We start from the raw sequence: 18,710 nt of genomic DNA on the forward strand, positions 1-18,710 counted from the left end.
CCAGCCTGGAGGGCTAAGGAGCGCCCACAGTGGTGCCCACAGCGGCCCGGGCACCTCTGGAGGCCGGTCAAGGGCCGCCGAGGGGCGCTCAAGGCACCGCGCCCCGACCTCGCCGCGGGGATCCCGGGCCCGGCCCCCAGCCCCTCCCGCGCTGCCCTCCCCCTCAAGGCGAGGCGGCCAGCGAGGCTGCGCCCTCCACCCGGGAACTAGGAGGGCGGGAGCAAGAGCCCGCGGGGCGAGGACCGGGCGGCGCCTGAGGGGCCGGGGGTGCGCGGGTGGGAAGCCGGGCCCGGGGGCCGGCCGGGCCGGGTGGGTGTGCGCCGGCGGCGGGCGGGCCGGCGGGGAGCCGGCGGCTGGGTCTGCGCTCGCGTGAGCGCGGGGCGGGCGGGAAGGCTCCGCCCCGGCGCGGGAGGGGGCCGCCGGATTAAAGGCCACCCGGGCGGGCGGGGATCCGGACAGCAGCCTGAGCCCGGAGCGCGCTCCGCTCCGCTCCGCGCAGCCCCACGCGCGTCCCGGAGCGTCCCGCCGAGCGCACCAGAGCTCCCGCGTCATGAGCATCCGGACAAGGCGCTGAGCGGCCGCGGCGATGTCGGGGCGCTGGGCTCCGGGCCGCAGGTGGGGGGTCCTGCTGGCGCTGCTGCTGGCGCTGGGCGAGCTGCCGCGGGCGCGGGGCGTGGAGGAGGAGCCCGGCGGCGCGCACGGGGAGGCCCAGGGCTTCCAGGTGGTCACCTTCAAGTGGCACCACGTCCAGGACCCGTACATCATCGCGCTGTGGATCCTCGTGGCCAGCCTGGCCAAGATCGGTAAGCTGCCCGGGGCTGCGCGGGCGCGGCGGCTGGCTGCGGACTCCGCGGGCCCCCTCCTGCGCCCCCAGGGAACAGCTGGCCTTCCGCGCCGCCTTCTTCCCGGCTCCGCCGGCTCCGCGGTCTTCCCTGGGGAAGGGGAGCGTCTCGGCCAGCTTCCGGGAGGTCAGGTCGCGGACCGCAGCGGCCAGTCCCGGGCCTCAGGTAGCGCAGGCAGAGGTCAGAGACCGGCGAGCCTGGCCGGACCCGGAGCGCGGTGCGCGTGGCCGCCGGTAACCTGGTCCTGTCGGCGCGGGCGCAGCCTCTTCCCGTCCCTGGCTGCCCGGTCTCCGCAGTCCCGGCTCCTTCTGCCCGCAGACGTCCACGGTTGCTCCGCGCTGGGGCTCCGGCAGCCAGCTTTTCTGTGTGTTGGGCTTGTCTGGGGCGTTAGTGGAGGACGGAGGGAATGTCCTTGCCTTCCAGCGCTGGAGCACTCCGTGCCCAGTGCAGAAAGAAAAACGGTGCCGCTCAACATGAAGCTCAGTGAAATCCTATTTATAGGAGCGAGTTTTCCATTGACAGTGTTTCTCTACTCAAAGTCCTGGTCTGAAAGACCGCTCTTCTCTTGACTTGCTCCACTGAGCCGGCAAAGTAGGGATTGCAGGAAACTCCAGGCAAGGTGACAGGAAGGTCAGCTTTCTCAGGAGCAGCTGAGGACCAAAGTTTCCACACCAGGGAGGGTCTTCCGGGGTGGTGGACGTGTGATGGTGTGTGTGTCTTAGCAAGTGGAGAGGGGGAAACTGTCCACGGGGGGCTGAGGACACCCCCACACACTCACAGAACAGCCGAGACTGGGACAGCTCAGCAGTGGTTTCCGAATGGGGGGTCTGGGGCGGGGCACGGCCTCCTCAGCAGGATGGGAGGGGCCGGCTCTGGGGAGAGTCTGTCCGAGGACTCTGGACCCGGCTTGGGGGATTCCTGGTGGCGGCTGGTTACAGATTGCTTCTGCTTCAGCCCCGCCTGCCAACCAGCTCCTTTTTAAGTCCGTCACGTCTTTTCTATTTCTTCAAGCTCTCTGGTCTCCTCCTTGCCACTCAGGTGTCTGTTCAGTTCCCTGGCCATGCCTGCCTGGCCCCGAGCGCCCCCGACTCGCTGGCTCTTTGTGGGAGTTCCTGATGTCAGAAGTGAAATGTGAGCAGGGGGATATGGTCTCACATGCTATGTCTGCCCTGGATGTCTCCGCCTCGGGGGACCTGCCAACACTGGTCACTTGCTGGGCAGGTCCAGCCTCCCCGGGGCTCTAGAAGCACCCTGACCTGAGGCTCCCCTGGGAGCAAATTGCACAAAGCTTTCTGTGCAAGTCCAGCCCGGGTTCAGACGCGGGGCATGCACGTGGAGGGCCGGTGTTACTCTCCAGGAAGAGCCTGCCCCCTGTCTCCAGGGCACTCCTCCCGAGGGGACCTTCTCTGGGGAGGTGCTGCCTGCTCCAGCCTGCTCCGTCCTGAGTCTTGAGGGGGGTCTTCCTGCCCCACCCCTTGCCCTTTCAACAGCTCCACCTGAGGGGAACTGCTGGTTCCACTTGAGGGGAGGGGTGAGGCAGACGTTGGGGGAGGCTTGGGTAGACACGCCAAGGAAACTGAGTGGGTCCCCGGGGAGACCTGAGGGGCTGCCTTCCGCCCTGGGCCCCCGTGCTGCCCTGCATTTGGCGGCTCCTCTGAGAAGGTGCTGGGGCCCCCCTCCCCGCTTTCTCATCGTAGAAGGCAAGCCGGGCCCCACCCCGCCTCGCCCTGTCCTCCAGGACCTGCTGCGCTGACTCCCGTGGGTCCCCAGGGCCCGCCCGGTGGCTCAGCCTGGGCGTCCTGTGACCCCTGCTTCCGGAGCCCCCCCAACCCCTCTCTGTCCCCTCCTGGCCCCTCAGCTGGTCCCCTCCCCTCGTGGCACCCCCAGGTCTCCCCACCTGCACCCAGCCACCTCCGAGTACCCGTGTGCTCGGGGCCCCCGCTGGGGGCAAGTCCTCCTTCTCAGCCAGCCCGGGGCCCTGGGTGGGTGACGTGCTCCCTGGGGGTCTTGAGTCTGCAGCCACCGACCAGGACCCACTGGGGCCTCGGAACAGGCTGGACTCCTTCTTCCTCTTCCCGTTCTGCCTCCTTCGCTTCCCCTGGGGGCCAGCGCTCCGTGGGCCCACATCGGCAGAGCTGGATCCTGAAGCTGAGGCCACACTGGGTGGGGGTCCACCCGGGCTGGGGTATCCGGGCAGCTTCCGGAACCGAGGCCTAGAGGGGGGCAGAGGGCAGGACCCCCCTCCCCTGCCCTCCTCCCTGGACGTGGCGTTCCCAGGACGGGGGCGGGGGCGGGGGCGGGGGGTGAGGGCAGTGCTGACTTTTGGCCAGAGCTGCTGGGAGGTGTGATTTCTCCTCCTGAGCCAGGAGCCACAAGGGCAGGTGGGGATTCACCACCTCCCTCCCCCCTGCCTCTCTCAGGGCGGCCCCCAAGCCACCCCCCACCCTGGGCCCAGCAGAAACACTCCAGGGAAGACGGGTGCCTATGAGCCCTGCTGGCTTCAGAGGAGGCGGCTTGGGTGGGGGGCTGGCAGAGGGGGAGGCCCCAGCCGTGGTGGCCCTCGAGGCCTTGGCCCTGCCCCCGCGGCCCCTGGGTTTGCAAGGGGCTCAGTCACCTCCTCCCTTTCCACCAGCCTGGGAGGGAGGGGCTCTGCGGGGGGTGCAGGGGGCGTCTTTCCTAATCCGAAGGGTCCCCAGGGCACCCTGAGGAGTAGCTGGGGGCCTCGGGCTTCAGGTGTGACCCTCTTCACACACACCCCCGCCCAGCCCAGACCTGGGACTCGGAGGCTGCAGCAGCCTGGCCCCTGGAGACGCAAGCCCCTATCCTGGCCGTGTGCGCGCTGGACTCCAGTCTTGGGGGTCACAGAGCCTCACCCGCCCAGGCTCTGCTTCCCGCGCCCTGGCGCCTGCCACTTGCAAAGCATTGTCTCTGCGGCTTCTCATCGGCTCAGCAGGACTGCGGTCCAGCCCAGCCCTGGCTGGGGGAGGGGGCACAGACCTCCGTGCTGGGACACCCAGGGCCTCTGTGCTGACTGGGTGCATCGTCAGTGGCTTCTGTCAAGCGCAGCCCCCGGGCGCCGGTGTGGCCCCTGGGTGCTGGTGTGGGCCCCGGGCACCAAAGTGGGCCTCTGGGTGCCAGTGTGGGCCCCGGGCACCAATGTGGGCCTCTGAGTGCCGGTGTCGGCCCCGGGCATCGGTGTGGCCCCGGGCGCCGTTGTGGGCCCCGGGTGCTGGTGTGGGCCCCGGGCGTCGGTGTGACCCCCGGGCACCGGTGTGACCCCCCGGGTGCCGGTGTGACCCCCCGGGTGCCGGTGTGGGCCCTGGGCACCGGCGCGGGCCCTGAGGCATGCTCCTGGGCTGTGGGGAGCGGCAGACAGCGCTGACCTCCTGGAGTCGAAAGCAGGCGCCTGTGGGAATTCCCCGGGGGCGCAGTAGTGAGGACTCTGCTCTCACGGCTGAGCAACCCCCTGCCGTGTCCAGCCCCTGTTCCTCTTTCCTGTGGGAGCGCCCTCCTCCTGTGGCTCCCACTGAATTTCCCTCGCACCCCTGAGGGGGTCTGTGAGAGGGTCTGGAGGAGGGGGTGACCGGGAAAGGCCGGGTGAGCCGCAGGACGGCTTGGTGGGCGCTCCCTGGCGTAGACGAGTGCGTGGGCCCCAGTGGACTCCAGCTTGGCAGGACAGATGGATCAAGGCCCTTTGGCCAAGGCCTGGGACCAGGGCCGCTCCCTGGAGTCGCCACAGGAGCGGCGTTCCCGTGCTGAAGGTATAAAGTCTCCCTTCTCAGGAACCGCCTGCAGAAGAATTACTGTAGCTGTAAAACAATTGGCATTTGGAGCTAAGGTGTCTCTCTGGAGTGTCCTGGGGACGAGGGGCAAAGGTTGGGAGGTGCTGACACCCCAGTCCTGCCTGCTCGGCAGACGGGACGCCCTGGGGAGCCGTCTGTCTGGCAACTTCCCACAAGGGCGTCCGAGAGAACCACACGGGGTTCTAAGACAGGGGCCTGAGCTCGCTGACCCTTCTGCTGGGCCCTCCCAGCCCCGTGCCCGACTGGACCCCGCGTCATCTGCCTAGCGTCCAAGCGCCCTTAGTGGGAGCATGGAGCAGGCAGGGTCCCCGTGAGCCAGGGCCGGCTCCCCCCAGCCCTCCTCCGCCCACCCCGCCATCCCTCAGGGGAGGGGCTCCTCCGTCTCCACCCCCGCCGGGCCTGGGGACTGACTTCCCCGCACTGGGGCCCAGGCTGTGGGGTCCTCCCCGGGCTCAGCTGGGGCCCTGCCCCCGCACCAGGAAGCCTTGGGGGTGGCCTGGGTGCACTCCTGAGAGAAACCCGCTTACCTGCGCCTGCTCCGTCCAACCCCTCCTCGCCGACCCTGCCCGTGGTCTCCTGTCCCTGCTCCATCCCCTCTCATGCTGGAAAGTCTGTCTCCTCCATCTGTTCAGGGCGGGGGGTCAGAGGGGCGCCAGGGGAACCCAGGGGCCTGCGAAGGCCGCTCTCCCCAGCAGCTCTGCCTGCAGAACCCATCAGATGGGCCCTCAGGTCACCCCTCAGCACCCAGGCCTTCTGTCTGAGGCAGGGCAGCCCCGCAGAGGCGGCACAGAGCCCCAGGCCTGGAGGCCAGCCCGCCCAGGCCCTGCTCCTGCAGGTCTGCACAGACGCGTGTGCTTGGCCGGGCAGTGCCGGACAGTGAAGGGATGGACACGGCAAACCCTCCAGGTGCCGGCCCAGCAAGAGGCTCCCGAAGCTCCTCAAATTCTTAACCGAATTATCACACAGCCTCCCGTGAGGGGTGCATCCGGCAACCACCCCGTGGGCTTGCGAGGCCGGACCTGCTCAGAGCCCCGTGGGCGTGGCAGGGTTCTGGGGTTCTGCGGCGGGGGCAGCTCACCCCTGAGGCCTGGCCCGCAGCAGCTCCCCCATGAGCTGAAATTCTGTGCATTCACACCCAGCCCCGCCTTCTGGCACAAGACTGGACAGGGCAGACCCACAGGCTCAGACCTGCCGGCCACAGCGCCTGCACGGTCAGCTCATGCGCCCCCGTGAGAAACCTGGTCCGGGGTGCACGGACAGCGACGACCTCTGGGCCTGAACGTTTGTTTATTACTGAGGCCGACACGCTGGATTCTTAGCAGCTGCAGCTCCTAGCGCTTGTTTAACATTCGTTTTGCCAAAATTAATGCTGCCACATGCCTGGTAGTGCCACGGCTTCCCTTAAAACAGACCAGACCTCCCTCAGGGTGTGTCAGTCCCTGGGGGCAGGCGAGGTCAGCCACGGGACACAGGGCACCATGTGCCAGCGAGAGCAGGGAGGGTGGGTGGGCGGGGGCCTGGGCAGGAGAGAGCCCGTGGCTGGTGGGCTTCCCCAGGGTCCAGGTGGCACGCAGGTGGCCCAGGGTCCAGGTGGCACCCAGGTGGCCCTCAGGTGGCCCAGGGTCCAGGTGGCACCCAGGTGGCTCCAAGGTCTTACGAAGGCCCTGAGGCGGCTGTGAGGGGCGTGTTCTGGCCTCCAGGCCCCTTGTGCCCTGGGGCAGGGTGAGGAGCCATCTCACCTCTGCCAGCCTGACCAGCCTGCGGAGCCAGGGCTGAAGCCCCAGGCAGTGCCTCAAGGCCGTGGGGTCTGTCCTTGGAACTGCTGTGTCTCAAGTCCACACCTGCAAGCCAAGTGTTTACGCGCTCGTTCTAGACAGAATGGAGAGGCCCCGGGGCTTGCTGGACATGGGGGGTCAGAGTCCAGGCTGAGGGGTCAGGTGGTGGCCAGGGTGCAGGCTTCCCGTCTGGGGGACAGTCAAGAAGGGCCGCAAAGGGTGGGGCTGGCAAAGCGAGAGGGGCTGGGGAAGGTGGTCTGGGCGAAGGCACCAACGAGGGAGCAGGGCGTTGCTGAGAGGGGAGGCCGTCGGGGCCCGGGGAGCCTGCGGGTGTCAGTGCGGAAGGGGACAGGCTGGAGGCGTGGCCTCGGGCAGCCTTGCGCCCGGTGGGCCAGGCCCCAGTCAGACTGCGCTTCAGGCGCAGACGTGGCCCGTGCACGGGAGGCCGGGTGTGGACTCGCGGAAGAGGGCAGGGCAGGCTCCCTTTCCTCCTGGGTAAGTTGGGAAGCTCCAGGGAGCTCGCCACCTGCAGAGATACCCTGCCAAAGTCCAGCCAGCTGTGAGCTCTCAGCTGGGAAAGAGAGGTAGGACGTGGAAGCTGGAAACGTCTGTCTCCAGCAGCTTTTGGGACAAGGAGAAGGGTGAGGGGCCACCAGCTCACAGGGCTCGGCTCCTTCTCAGACTTAGCGAGCCTGGACATCGCAGTGGAGTGGACATGGGCCTGCAGCCTCCACAGCTGCTCTCCCAGAATGTGGCCCTGCGCGGAGGAGGCGTGGCGCTGCTCAGTCCCCGCCCCCGCCCGACGTGGGCCCGGCTGCACAGGGCCACCCCGGGGCCGTGCGCTCGTGCCCGTGGGTTGAGGGTTTCACCTGTGGCACCAACTCAGATCTAGCTTTCGTGTGGCGGTGGACCTGGGGACCTGAGGCCCCCTCCTGTGCCTCTGGGTCCCAGCTCTCCCTGCCGGTGCCCGTGAGAGGTGTGTGAGACCGGCTCGGGGTCTGGTGCCTGCTCGCCTTGCTTTCACCCCCAGGCCCCGGTGGCCCAGCGGAAAAGAGCCCACTTGCCACGCAGGAGTCACAGGAGACGTGGGTTCAGTCCCTGGGTGGGGAAGACCCCCTGGAGGAGGGAGTAGCTGCCCACTCCAGGAGTCTTGCCTGGAGAATCCCACGGACAGGGGAGCCTGGCGGGCTGCAGTCCATGGGGCTGCAAAGAGTCGGACACGACTGAAGCGACTTAGCACGCGTGCACATACCCCAACACAGTCAGGAGCGTTGGCCTGGACAAGAAGCACCGCCCCCCACCCCCAGCAGGAGAGGCCGGCCCTCAGGGAGGGCTGCTGCAAGGAGCCTGTTGTCGGGGGGAGGTGGGAGAAGGAGGCTTGGCCCCTGAGAGTTGTCCTGGGCTCACAGAGGCCTTTCCAGCCGGAGTAGTCACTGGACACCCCCTCCAAGGGCGGGACCCCAGAGCTGATGTCAAAGACTTAGCTTTTCCCGGCACCAGAGCCCAGTCGAATCTCAGAGTCTGCGGTGAAGTAGAAAAGGAGAGCTTTATCGCTTTGCCAGGCAAAGGGGTCCACCGTGGGCTCCTGCTCCCAAAGCCATGTGTCCCCACTGGGGAGGACAGTGACAGGTTTCACAGTAATTGTTCAGAGGGCGTGATCAGCTCATGGACATTCTTCTGACGGGTGGGTGGTGAGGTAAGCAGGAGTTCACACTGTCAGCCTTCAGGTCTGACTGGTCTGGGGTCTGCATGCTTGCGGGCAGCATACAGTTAATCATTAATGCTCCCACCTGGAGGGGTTTCTGTATCTGCAGAATGGCTCAGAGACACCGGTGTGTGTCCCTTGATGGGAAAACAGGACCTTGCCCCAAGGCTGCTCTTGATTGTCCCTCCCTGGTCTCTATCCCCTCCCTTCCCTAATGAACAACTGCTCGAATCTGCCCCTTAGAACTCAGGGAAGGTCATAGAGGCGGAATGAAGGCTGCTTCCTGTAGCCAGAGAGTGGGGGACACAAGGCCTTGTGCCGGGGGCGCTGCAGAGCCCTGCACAGAGTCAGGCCTGCTGTCGTTCTGCCTGTGGGTGGGGTGGGGGCCCATCTGCCTCCAGCTGCTTTGCAGAGCCAGTTCGGACGGAGGCTCCAGGAGGCCATGTCCTACCCTGGCCATACTGGCAGGGACTCGGGAGCCAAGCGGGGTGAGCCCAGGAACGTCAAGTGTGCCTGCCGCCCCTTCCACACCCCGAGGTGGCAAAGCCGTCCTCCTGCTCCTTCCCTGACGGTTCAGACGGGACCGGCTGCCCTGCAGCCCGGGGTGGGTGTGTCATGGCCTCAGACTGTCTTCAGCTTCTGGGAAGCCGGTGAGACCCCTGGTTCTCAGGCCAGTCCCAACAGCTCACATCAGAGCTTCTGGGGTGAGGCTGGGGCCAGGCCCAGGCTCATGGGGCTCCAGGCTCACAGGGCTTCGGGGTGGGCAGTGGGCACTGCCTTGAGCAGGCACGGCTGGGCTGAGCTCCTGGAGGCTGCCTTCAGCCTCACAGGACTTGAGGCTCCGCAGGGCCCCCCACGCCTGGCTCCTTTGGGCTGTCACTGCACGTAAGAGGCCTTGTGACAGGCGAGAGACCTTGCTGCAGGCAAGCTGCTGCCCCCTCTTCACCCCAGAAGCTCTGATGTGGAGGGTTGGGGCTGGCCTGAGAACCAGGGGTCTCACCGGCTTCCCAGAAGCTGAAGGCAGTCTGAGGCCGTGACGCACTCGCCTCGGGCTGCAGGGCAGCCAGTCCCGTCTGCACTGTCAACTGTCAACTTCAGCCTCCTCGGCGGGGACACGGCCATGTCCAGCATCTTAACAGGTGTTTAGAAGGTGCCTGGTGGACATTCCGTGAACTCGTAGCCCCCTGCACAGCGCCCAGCTTAGTAAGAGTTCAACAAATAATGGCTGAATGAAAATGAAAATGCCAAAACAGACACAAAGGCTCCAGACACTAAATCTGAGGTCAGTAGTGGGAGGCAGGACCTCACAGTGGCGGCCAGGATGGGGCCAGGGCCCTCTAGTGTGGGTAAGGGGGGGGCGGTCGGACACTCCTGCCCCCGCTCCTGTCCCTGCAGCTTCGGCCCCCCTGGTGGGGGTGGGGATGATTTAGCGGCCCCATCAGAGCGCTGGCTTTCACCCACTGAGTCTGCGGCTGGAGAGGGTGTTGCATGGAGCCAGCCGGGTGAGGACAGACCTCTGTGTGACCCGCGTCAGCCCCACGCAGGGGCACCTCAAACCCCAACTACTAGTGACCGTCTCCGTGCTGGGGTCTCTGGTACCCTGTTGCTAGGATTTGGGGGGAGGGGTCAGCTGACTGCCATTTAAAAATACAGTTAGTGAGCAGGCCTCAGGGGTGAGCTTGTGAGGTGGGGACTGTGGACACACCCCCACATCCAGCAGTCCCCGGCCCCCCCACACCCTACCTTCAGGGGATAAGCTGGTAAAGGAGGGTGGTTTTTCCGGGCAGGCCCTGGGATGGAGAATGTGGCACCCCTTGTGGAAATCTTTTACTCATTAACTCGACAGAACCAAGAACGCTTTGCAGGTTGGGCGCTCTCAGCTCCGAGTCCGGCCTGCGCATGGGGGCCAGAGGCCTTCCCGGCTCAGCACCCCCTCTGCCTTCCCCCGGGCACTCGCAGGGCGCATGGGAAGGTGCAGGGTGGGCGCGTATGGCGGCCGCCCAGGGGGACAAGCCCCAGCTCTCTCAACAGACCAGGGGAACGAGTTCAAGTCCTGGTCTCCCGCCCTGGAGCTCTGGGACCCTCTTCCCAACATCTCCCCGCCCCCGCCCCACCGCGGCGTCCAGCCGGTGCGGGGGATGGGGACTCCTGCACTGGTCTCTGCAGCGCCCCAGAGGGCACCCAGGGGACTGGCTGTGAGAGGCACCCTGAGGCTTTCCATGGGGACCCCCGTTTTCCCCGGGACCCTTTCGGAATCTCTCTAGGCGAATGTGACGCCTCGGAGCCCAGCGCGCATCCCCCTGCACGGAGGGAGGCGGGCCCGCGGGAGAGGGCGGACACGGGGCGGGCAGGCCGCGCGCTCTGTCCCTGGAGGAGCCCTGGCCCTGCGCCCACCGCCGCGGTACCCGCGTCCCAGGGCGGGCTGCCCGGGGCGCGTGGGATCCCCGCATCACCGCCCCAGCGTGCCCCCGGGAGCCGCGGGGCCAGGGTCGGCTGTTCTCAGCCACATCCGCACGGGCCCCGGCCTTACCGCGGGCAGTTAAAGTTAAACGAGACGCACCGTCCGGGAGCAAGGTCCTCGGCCCACGGCCACGCCCTGGTCCGCGCTCCGGGCCCCCTTCCGTCGCGGCCCCTGAGGTGTGTGCGGGGCGGGGGCCACAGCCTCCGGCCTGGTGTCCAGGCAGGGAAGTCCAGGGTCGGGCGGCAGGCGTGCACGCTGGTCTGGGCCTCAGGGGACCATCTCCTCTGGAAACCTGCTCGCCCCGGTCCTGCCGAGCGGAGCCCCCGCCCCGCGCCATCCCGAGGAGGCCCGCGGCACAGACTTCAGCCCGCGCGCTTGGAAGGTGGCTATGGGGCGACACGCACGCTGTTCTGGCTCCTGTGGGCCCGTCCGTTTTCCTGAAGCCGGTGCCGTCCGGGGTCGGCGGTGCAGTTTCCTCCGAACTGACACTGAATGTCCTATTTATGCCACCCCCCCCCCCCCCCCCCCCCCCCCCCCGCCCAGGCTGCCGGCCTCCAGCCCCCTGCTCGCTGCTTCGCCCCTTCTGCAGGGCCAGCACCTGCCCTCAGCCTCTGCCTTCCACTGGCATCTCACCTGGCGCTCCACGCCTTCGGCCTTGGGGAGTCCCCTTTGTGTGGACTATTGTCCACCAGACTCGACTCTCCCATTGCTCACGGCCTGGCTGTGCAGTGGAGGTGACAGAGACCACCCCCAGCGGCCTGTGACCCACGGGGTTCACGCTGGGGACCCCCACTCCCCAGCCATAGTGCACTTCAGGGGCACGCGTCTGCCTCGAAGTGCCGGGCCCCTGCGGGAAGGTCACCCGGAGCCCGCGGCAGCCTCCCTGCCGGCTGCCCTGAGAGAACGTGTGCGCCTTCTCCTCGACTTTCCTCCCCTGCGCTGGTGCCTCCTCTTCGTCCTCTGTCTTCTGAGAGGACTCTTAATTTCATCTTCCAGCTCCTCCGTTGAGTCTTCAGTTTCTGCTCCGGTATTTTCTCACATTTAACAAAAGGTTTGTAATCGCTGAACGCACTTTTTGTCGAGGTTGCAGCTCCTTTTCCCGCAGGTTTCCTCACATCATCCGGCCACTGGCTTTCGGGCCCCAGACCTCCCATCTCCACCCTCAGCAGTGGCCAGTGGGCTGTCCTTGCCCGCGGGCAGCCAGACCTCATGGGGCCCAGTGGGAGTTTGTGGGCTGCATGGGTCAAGAGCTGGGATGCCAGCATTTTCAGGTCCTTCCTTCCTGCTGGCCCCGCCAACAATCTAAGCATAAAGAAAATAAATGACACCATCACCCTTTTATTTTTTCCTGGCTTGGGAAAGAAGCATTTAATCCACCTTCCTTGCAGGAATCTGACTTTCATCTTTATGGCTGCTCAGAAAGGTCTAGCCTTATTCTCATACGATGAGGAAACCTAGTCTACAAGGGATAAAACAGTAACGTGCTAGTGACCTCAGAACAGAAAGCACTCGAATGTGCAGAAACCCTGACTCTTGATCCCTCAGACAGGTGGGGCTCCATTGAGCAGCCCCAGCAGGGGGGGCCATGGGCCCCTGGGGGCCAGCAGTGGTGGGTGGGGGGCCATGGAGGGTCCTGGGGACCAGCAGGGGGGAAGCGTTGGTGGGGGGTAGCATCCAGGGAAGGGTCCTGGGGCAGCTGCATGCTGGGGTGCAGAGTGGTCCCAGTGAGGGTGTGGGCAGTACTGTTCTCCAGGGATGAGAACCAGCTTCTCACTCCAGCTTCTCTCACAACCTGGTACCCATGTGGGGTCCTCTGATGGCCTCCCCGCCTTGGGAACCCTTTCCCCCCTGCAGCACAGTGTCCATATCAGAAATCGATAGCCCCACGTCTCCCTGCTGCTCTGGCTCCAGGCAGTGGCTCGTGACAAAGTCCTGGCTTTGGGGACCACACTGGGAGCACCCTGATAGCAGTGGCTACAGTGACGGAGCCGCCACGTGAATGGCAGGCGCGGTTTATGACACCTTGGAACATTGACCACACACTTTATCTGCAGAAAACATGTCCTTGGAGAAAACACCTTGCTGAAATTTTTCACATGAAAGTATAAAGGTCGATGGAGGGCTTCCCTGGCGGCTCAGATGGTAAAGGGCGATGAGATGTAATCCTGCTCCCCTACAGGAAATCTGTTTGCCGATTCTCCAAGCCCAGCACCGCCCCGCCCCCCCCCCCCCCCGCCCCCAGCAAAGTGAAGCGTCCTGTGTCCTGGCTCCAGTGGACTTCAAGGCAAATCTGATTGTCACCCTCAGTCTCCGAGCCGACCACCAGCCCGACTGAGGTTGGCTCGTCTCCTCCCATGACGGCTCCCTGTGACGTAATTAACTTTCTGTTCTTGAATCTTAGAACTTTGAAAAACACCTTTTCTGGTTTGTTTGGCCTCCAGGGCACCAGCCTCCAGCTTCCTCATTCTGTAATAGCAGAGTCACTGAGTACATGCCATTCTGGGCCCTTTTCACATCTCGTGCAGAGAGAGGGTTTGTGTGGTGCTGGGGTCTGTGTGACCCTGATGGAAACCTCACTTCTTCCTGCCTTGGCTGTTTTTGCTGGTGTCTGCCTGTCATAGCTCGTGTTCAGTGAATCCTCTGTGGAGTAAGGTCTCGGTGACCTGATCACCAGCTACTCCGGCAAGCACGCCCTGTGACTGTCTGCGTGACCCGCCTGCACCTGGCCTCTGCCACGGCTCCCCGCTCGGGCCCAGCCAGAGCAGCTCCTCAGCCCCCCTCGTCTGAGGCCCCGGCCCCTCGAGCTTACCTGCCCTGCCCCCTAGTTTTTCTCACACCTGCTCCAGCTTCACTGGAAGACAGATCAGTAGAGCTCATCGAATCTGAAGTATTTCTGAAGTCTCTAAGTTTATATTTTCCATCAAATCAGGGACACTTTTGGTCAGCATCTCTTCAGGTTTTTCTACCCCATTTTCCTCTCCTCTCTCTAGGGCTCCAACTTTGCATACGCTGTATCTTCTGTTATCATCACACTGAGGCTCTGTCCGCTTTCTATCTTCTTCTTTGTACTTTGGGTAATTTCTATTGTTGTCTCTGTTTGCTGCTAAGCTTGTCCGTTGACTTTTTTTGTATCGGATATTGGGCTCTTCAGTTCTAGAGTTCCAGTTCAGTTCTTTTAGATATATTCCATTTCAAGGGCCAGCTGATTACACCGATGGGCTGGCCAGCTGTTTTTGTAAATAAAGGCTTATTGGGGCACAGTGGTGTCCGTCTGTTCATGTACGTCATGGCTGTTTTTGTGCTATAGTGGCAAACTGAGTAATTGAAAATCAGAATGTATAGCCCACAAACCTAAACAATTTACTATCTGGCTCTTTTAGGAAAAAGAAAAGAAAAAAGTCAAATCCTATTCTATTCCACTGCTGAGATTGACTCTTTGTTAATTCATTACAAACATGTTTTCCTTTACATCCTTGAGCATGGTTGCAATAGCTTTTTAAATCCTTGTCTGCTACGAAGATTTAGCAACATCTGGGTCACCTTGAGGTCTCCACTGGTCTGTGGGTCCTGTCTTCCTGTTTCTTCACATGTCTAGTAATTTTTGCATTGTTTCCGGGACACTGTGACTGAGGCATTGCAGAGAATCTATTCTGTTCTTCTGGAGAGCACTGATTTTTGTGGTTGCTGTTGGTCGCTGTTGTTTTGCCAAGACTGGGCTGAAACTCCAAGTGTGTCTCCCTGTGGTGACAATAGCTGAAACCTCTGGATTTTTAGCTTCTGCAGGCATCTCAAGACCTGCCTCTTGTGTGTGATTCAAGGGTCAGCCAGATATTTCAAGAGTTCACCCAGAACTTGGGTTTGGCCTGTCAAGCTCTTTCCTTGCTGGGATCTGCCTCCTCCCTTTTCAGTTACTGTGGTCACCCTGAGCTCTGATTTTTCAATCCAGTTAGGCTATAGGCTTCTGTTTGAGTGTCGGCTACTCTGCATGACCCCCGGTAAGACCTGCCCTTTGGAAAACAGCCAGAAGGAAACACGGAGATTGATTCATTCTGGTCTCTTCCTCAAAGTGTAGGTCCCTCTGGTTTCTGTCTTTGGGCTCTCTTCAGTGTTGTGGGTGTTCATTCCAGACCTCATGGTCATTAACCGGGGGACAGGTGGCTGGACAACTCTTGACAGCGGTTCCTTTGCTGGGACAACGGGAGCAACTCCACTGGTGCCGTGAGGTGTAACTGTCACAAACTCTAAGTTGGAGCCAGTCATGACATCATGTGAAAGCAGAGCTTAAACTTGTGCCTCCGTATGCGGAGCTCGCAGAGCAGACTGATGTGGAAGACGGGTGAGAAGGCTCTTGGGGAGAAATGTGGCGTGTGGAGAGGCGCTGGCGGCTGCAGACCCACCTGTAGGCAGGGACGAGGCTGCTCACGTGAGTTCATTTGAAAACACTTATGTTTATTACTTTTAATATGGTGCTGGAGAAGACTCCTGAGAGTCCTTTACACTGCAAGGGGATCCAACCAGTCAATCCTAAAGGAGATCAGTCCTGAATATTCATTGGAAGGACTGGTGTTGAAGCTGAAACTCCAATACTTTGGCTACCTGATGCGAAGAACTGACTCATTTGAAAAGACCCTGATGCTGGGAAAGATTGAGGGCAGGAGGAGAAGGGGACGACAAAGGATGAGATGGTTGGATGGCATCACCGGCTCAATGGACATGAGTTTGAGCAAACTCCAGGAATTGGTGATGGACACGGAGGCCTGGCGTGCTGCAGTCCATGGGGTCGCAAAGAGTCCGACACGACTGAGCGGTTGAACTGATTCTGAGTGTGGATAATTATATGTGACATTACCAGTCACACTACCTTGTGGTTGCTGCCTGCCCTGTAGGGGACGGCATCAGGGTGGATGCCTCTGAAGACAGAATGAGCGTCCTTGGGCCAGTGTCTGTCTAGGAAGGGGCCCCAGGGAGACCACAGCATGGCTGTAGAGAGGACTGGAGAGTCAGAACTGGGGCCTGTGTGGGTTTGGGTCACAGCATGTGTGTGTGGGGTGTCCCTGTGTATATGTCTGGGTGTCCTTGTGTCTGACTGTCCCTGTGTACATGTCTGGGTGTCCCTGAGTGTGTCTGTGTGTCCCTGGGTGTTTATCTGGGTGTCCCTATGTCTGGGTGTCCCTGAGTGTGTCTGTGTGTACCATGACTGTGTGTCTCCGTGTGTGTCTCTGTGTCCTGTGTGTGTGTCTGTGTGTTTTTGCCTGAGTGTGTGACATCCCAGGTCCCACATGGACCCGCTTGTCTCCTGGAGCAGGCAGAGCCCCAAGCCTCCCACCCTTCTCTCTGGAAGCGTTGCACTGTCTGGCTGCTCTGAAGCAGGTCTGGATGCTGCTCTGAAGCAGGTCTGGATGTACACGTTAAAGTAAAACCAAGGGATTTACCGTGCCTCTGCACTGCGAGGACTCAGCTGAATCTGTGTGAGATCCTGGGGGAGGTGGCCTCGGACAGCCTGAACCCAGGCCCGAGGTCTCAGGCCACGTTCCAAGGGGGCGTGAAGATGGTTAGCAGTAACTTCCCAGCGCCCGCCCTACTCGGGGCCCCTCCAGAATGGCTGGCTGGCGCGGGTGCCTCTGACCTTTAACATCAGTCCGAGGGTTGTAATTACAGGTCGAGGCACGTGTCCCGTGCTGTGACCATCGCGTGGCTGAGCTCAATTAGCTGTAACTCGCCAGGCCTCCGCCGTCAGTGACCTGTGGGCTGGGAGGTCCCTGTGGAAGGCCGGGCTGCCCCAGGCCAGCCTCACACAGTTCCTGGGGACCGGCCTCCATGAGGCCCCCGGTCTGTCCTGCACAGAGAGCCATCCTGTCTCCCTTGGGCCCCAGTGCTCTGCGTGGTTCTGGCCATCCCCGTAGCTCCTGCCCATGAGGCGGCCTGTGGGTCTCGACCTGGCCCTGGCCCCACAGTGGATGCACACTCGGGCCCCGTGTTGGCCCTTGACACACAAGGTGCTTGAGTCCTGGAAAAACCTAGGGCAGTCTCTGTCCTCCCAGCCAGTGGGCTTCCTGGCAAACTCGGCTCTGATGGGGAAGGCTGCCCCCCACACTCGCTTCCCAGGGCACTCCCCTGGGACAAGGGCCCTCCGTGTCCGCGGCCCAGGCTCCGGGGTGCTGGACGTGGAGACTGCGCAGTGCTGCGGCTCGAGGAGCCAAGGTCACTGCTCTGACTTCCTTTGTGGGCCCTTCTGTCTTCAGAGTAAAGGAGATGAAGGTTAGGAGGCTGATTGGGCCCTTGGCCACTAGGCCCCACTCAGGTCCCCCCACTGCAAACCAGGGTGTTGGGAGGCGGTGGGGAGGGGCAAGTGGCGATCCCGTGACTCCCCAACCATCCTCCCGGCTTCCCCAGGAGACCCAGCCACCTGGGGCCTCGGAGACTGGAAGGAGAGGGCCCAGCAGGTGCTCTGGCCGCCGGTCGTCCCAGTAATCTCACGGAAGCTGTGGCAGGAGTGTCTGTCCTAACCACACTCAGGCCGAGGCTGAAGGGAGGGTCTGGCCCTCGGGGACACGGCCCCACAGGGAGTGGCCGCCCTCCTGGCGGGTGGACAGCATCTCTGGGCTGGCCACAGCAGGTATGCCTGCCCAGGGCGCTTGGAGCTTGGCCCACTAGCTCCTAAAACGCCCATTATGGGCTTAATGGCTGAGCCTCTCACAAATTGCCGTTTAAAATCAATCAACTCTTCAGCTTAATTAGCTCATTACCATGCAGACTGCTGTCTGGTGGTCACGGGAGAAGGGGAGTGCCACCCGCAGCCTGACTGCTGGGTAGGAGGATTGCTCGCAAGGAATTCCCATCATGCAGAGACCCGGAGCTACAGGCAGGGACAGAGAACAGGAGCCCCACACCCACCCCAAAGACTGTTGCTTCCCCTCCCCCAAGACCAGAAAGACCAACTGGGAACCAAGGGCCAACCAGATGCCGGAGCCCTCAGACCACAGGGAGGGACAGCACTGCCTGCCCCGATCGCTAGCTCCAGGCACGGCCTGTGGACCACATGGTGGCAAGCCTGCCTCAGGGCGGCCTCCCGCTCCTGGGGACAGTGGGGCGGACAGAGCCACGTGATGGGGTGGGGGTGGGGGCAGGGGATTGAGGGCTACCCCGGAGAAAAACGTCAGCGAGAAATGGGAAAGGTCCTGCGGGTTTTGACATCACAGACACAGTAGGGCAGGAGCTCACACTGAGAGTGTCACAGTGACGAAGGTAAAGACTGGAGAAGGGCAAACGCAGTGAGATCCTAGAAATAAACTATATACACTAGAAAAGACCCTGATGCTGGGGAGGATTGGAGGCAGGAAGAGAAGGGGACAATAGAGGATGAGATGGTTGCAGGGCATCACCACTCAACGGGCATGAGTCTGAGAAAGCTCCAGGAGTCGGCTATGCACAGAGAGGCCTGGCGTGCTGTGGTCCAAGGAGTCGCAAAGAGTTAGACACGACTGAGTGACTGAACTAAACTGAACTGACCTTTGAAAGTGAAAATGCACCCGTGCACGTGCGTGAAGAGCCGCCCGTTGATAAGAAAAGCCTGATAACTCAGTAACACAGTAGCAAAGACCACGATACACGGGTCACAGAACAGGAAGAAATGTCTCCCAAATGAGATCAGACACTCAGCCTCACTCACAATGAGACAGTCAGATTAAATCTCCAGGAGATGCCCTTTCCCACCTGCCTAGGATGAGGGACCAGTGTGCCCCCCACCATGGGCAGGTGAGGCAGGTGTCTGTTCAGGACACGGATGAGTGCTTAGCAGGCGCTGCCCTGCTCAGAGGCGCGTATGCAGTGCCGACGGACGCAGAAATGGGAATAGCAGGCCCGTCTGTCCACGTCGTGTGTGTGTATGTGTGTGCGTGTATATATGTGTGTATGTGTCTGTGGTGTGTATACGTGTATGTGTGCAGTGTGTGTGCATGTCTGTGCGTATGTGTATGTGTGTGCGTGTGTATATGTGTGTCTGTGGTGTGTATACACGTATGTGTATAGTGTACGTGGGTAGTGTGTGTGTGCATGTCTATGTGCATGTATGTGTGTGGGTGTATGTGTGTATGTGTCTGTGGTGTGTATACATGTATGTGTATA

At 62.3% G+C, this 18,710-nt stretch overlaps 1 protein-coding gene across 1 annotated transcript in view; it reads left to right on the forward strand.

Annotated features, from left to right (window-relative positions):
• Positions 1-586: 586 nt before the first annotated feature.
• Positions 587-18,710, forward strand: part of SLC9A3 (solute carrier family 9 member A3) — a 35,418-nt gene continuing 17,294 nt past the window's right edge. Inside the window, exon 1 of the mRNA XM_052659227.1 lies at positions 587-803. Within this exon, the coding sequence (XP_052515187.1) occupies positions 587-803 (217 nt within the window). The remainder of the gene's footprint in view (positions 804-18,710) is intronic.

Source organism: Budorcas taxicolor, chromosome 20, assembly GCF_023091745.1.
Source record: "Budorcas taxicolor isolate Tak-1 chromosome 20, Takin1.1, whole genome shotgun sequence".
NCBI classification, from domain to species: domain Eukaryota; kingdom Metazoa; phylum Chordata; class Mammalia; order Artiodactyla; family Bovidae; genus Budorcas; species Budorcas taxicolor.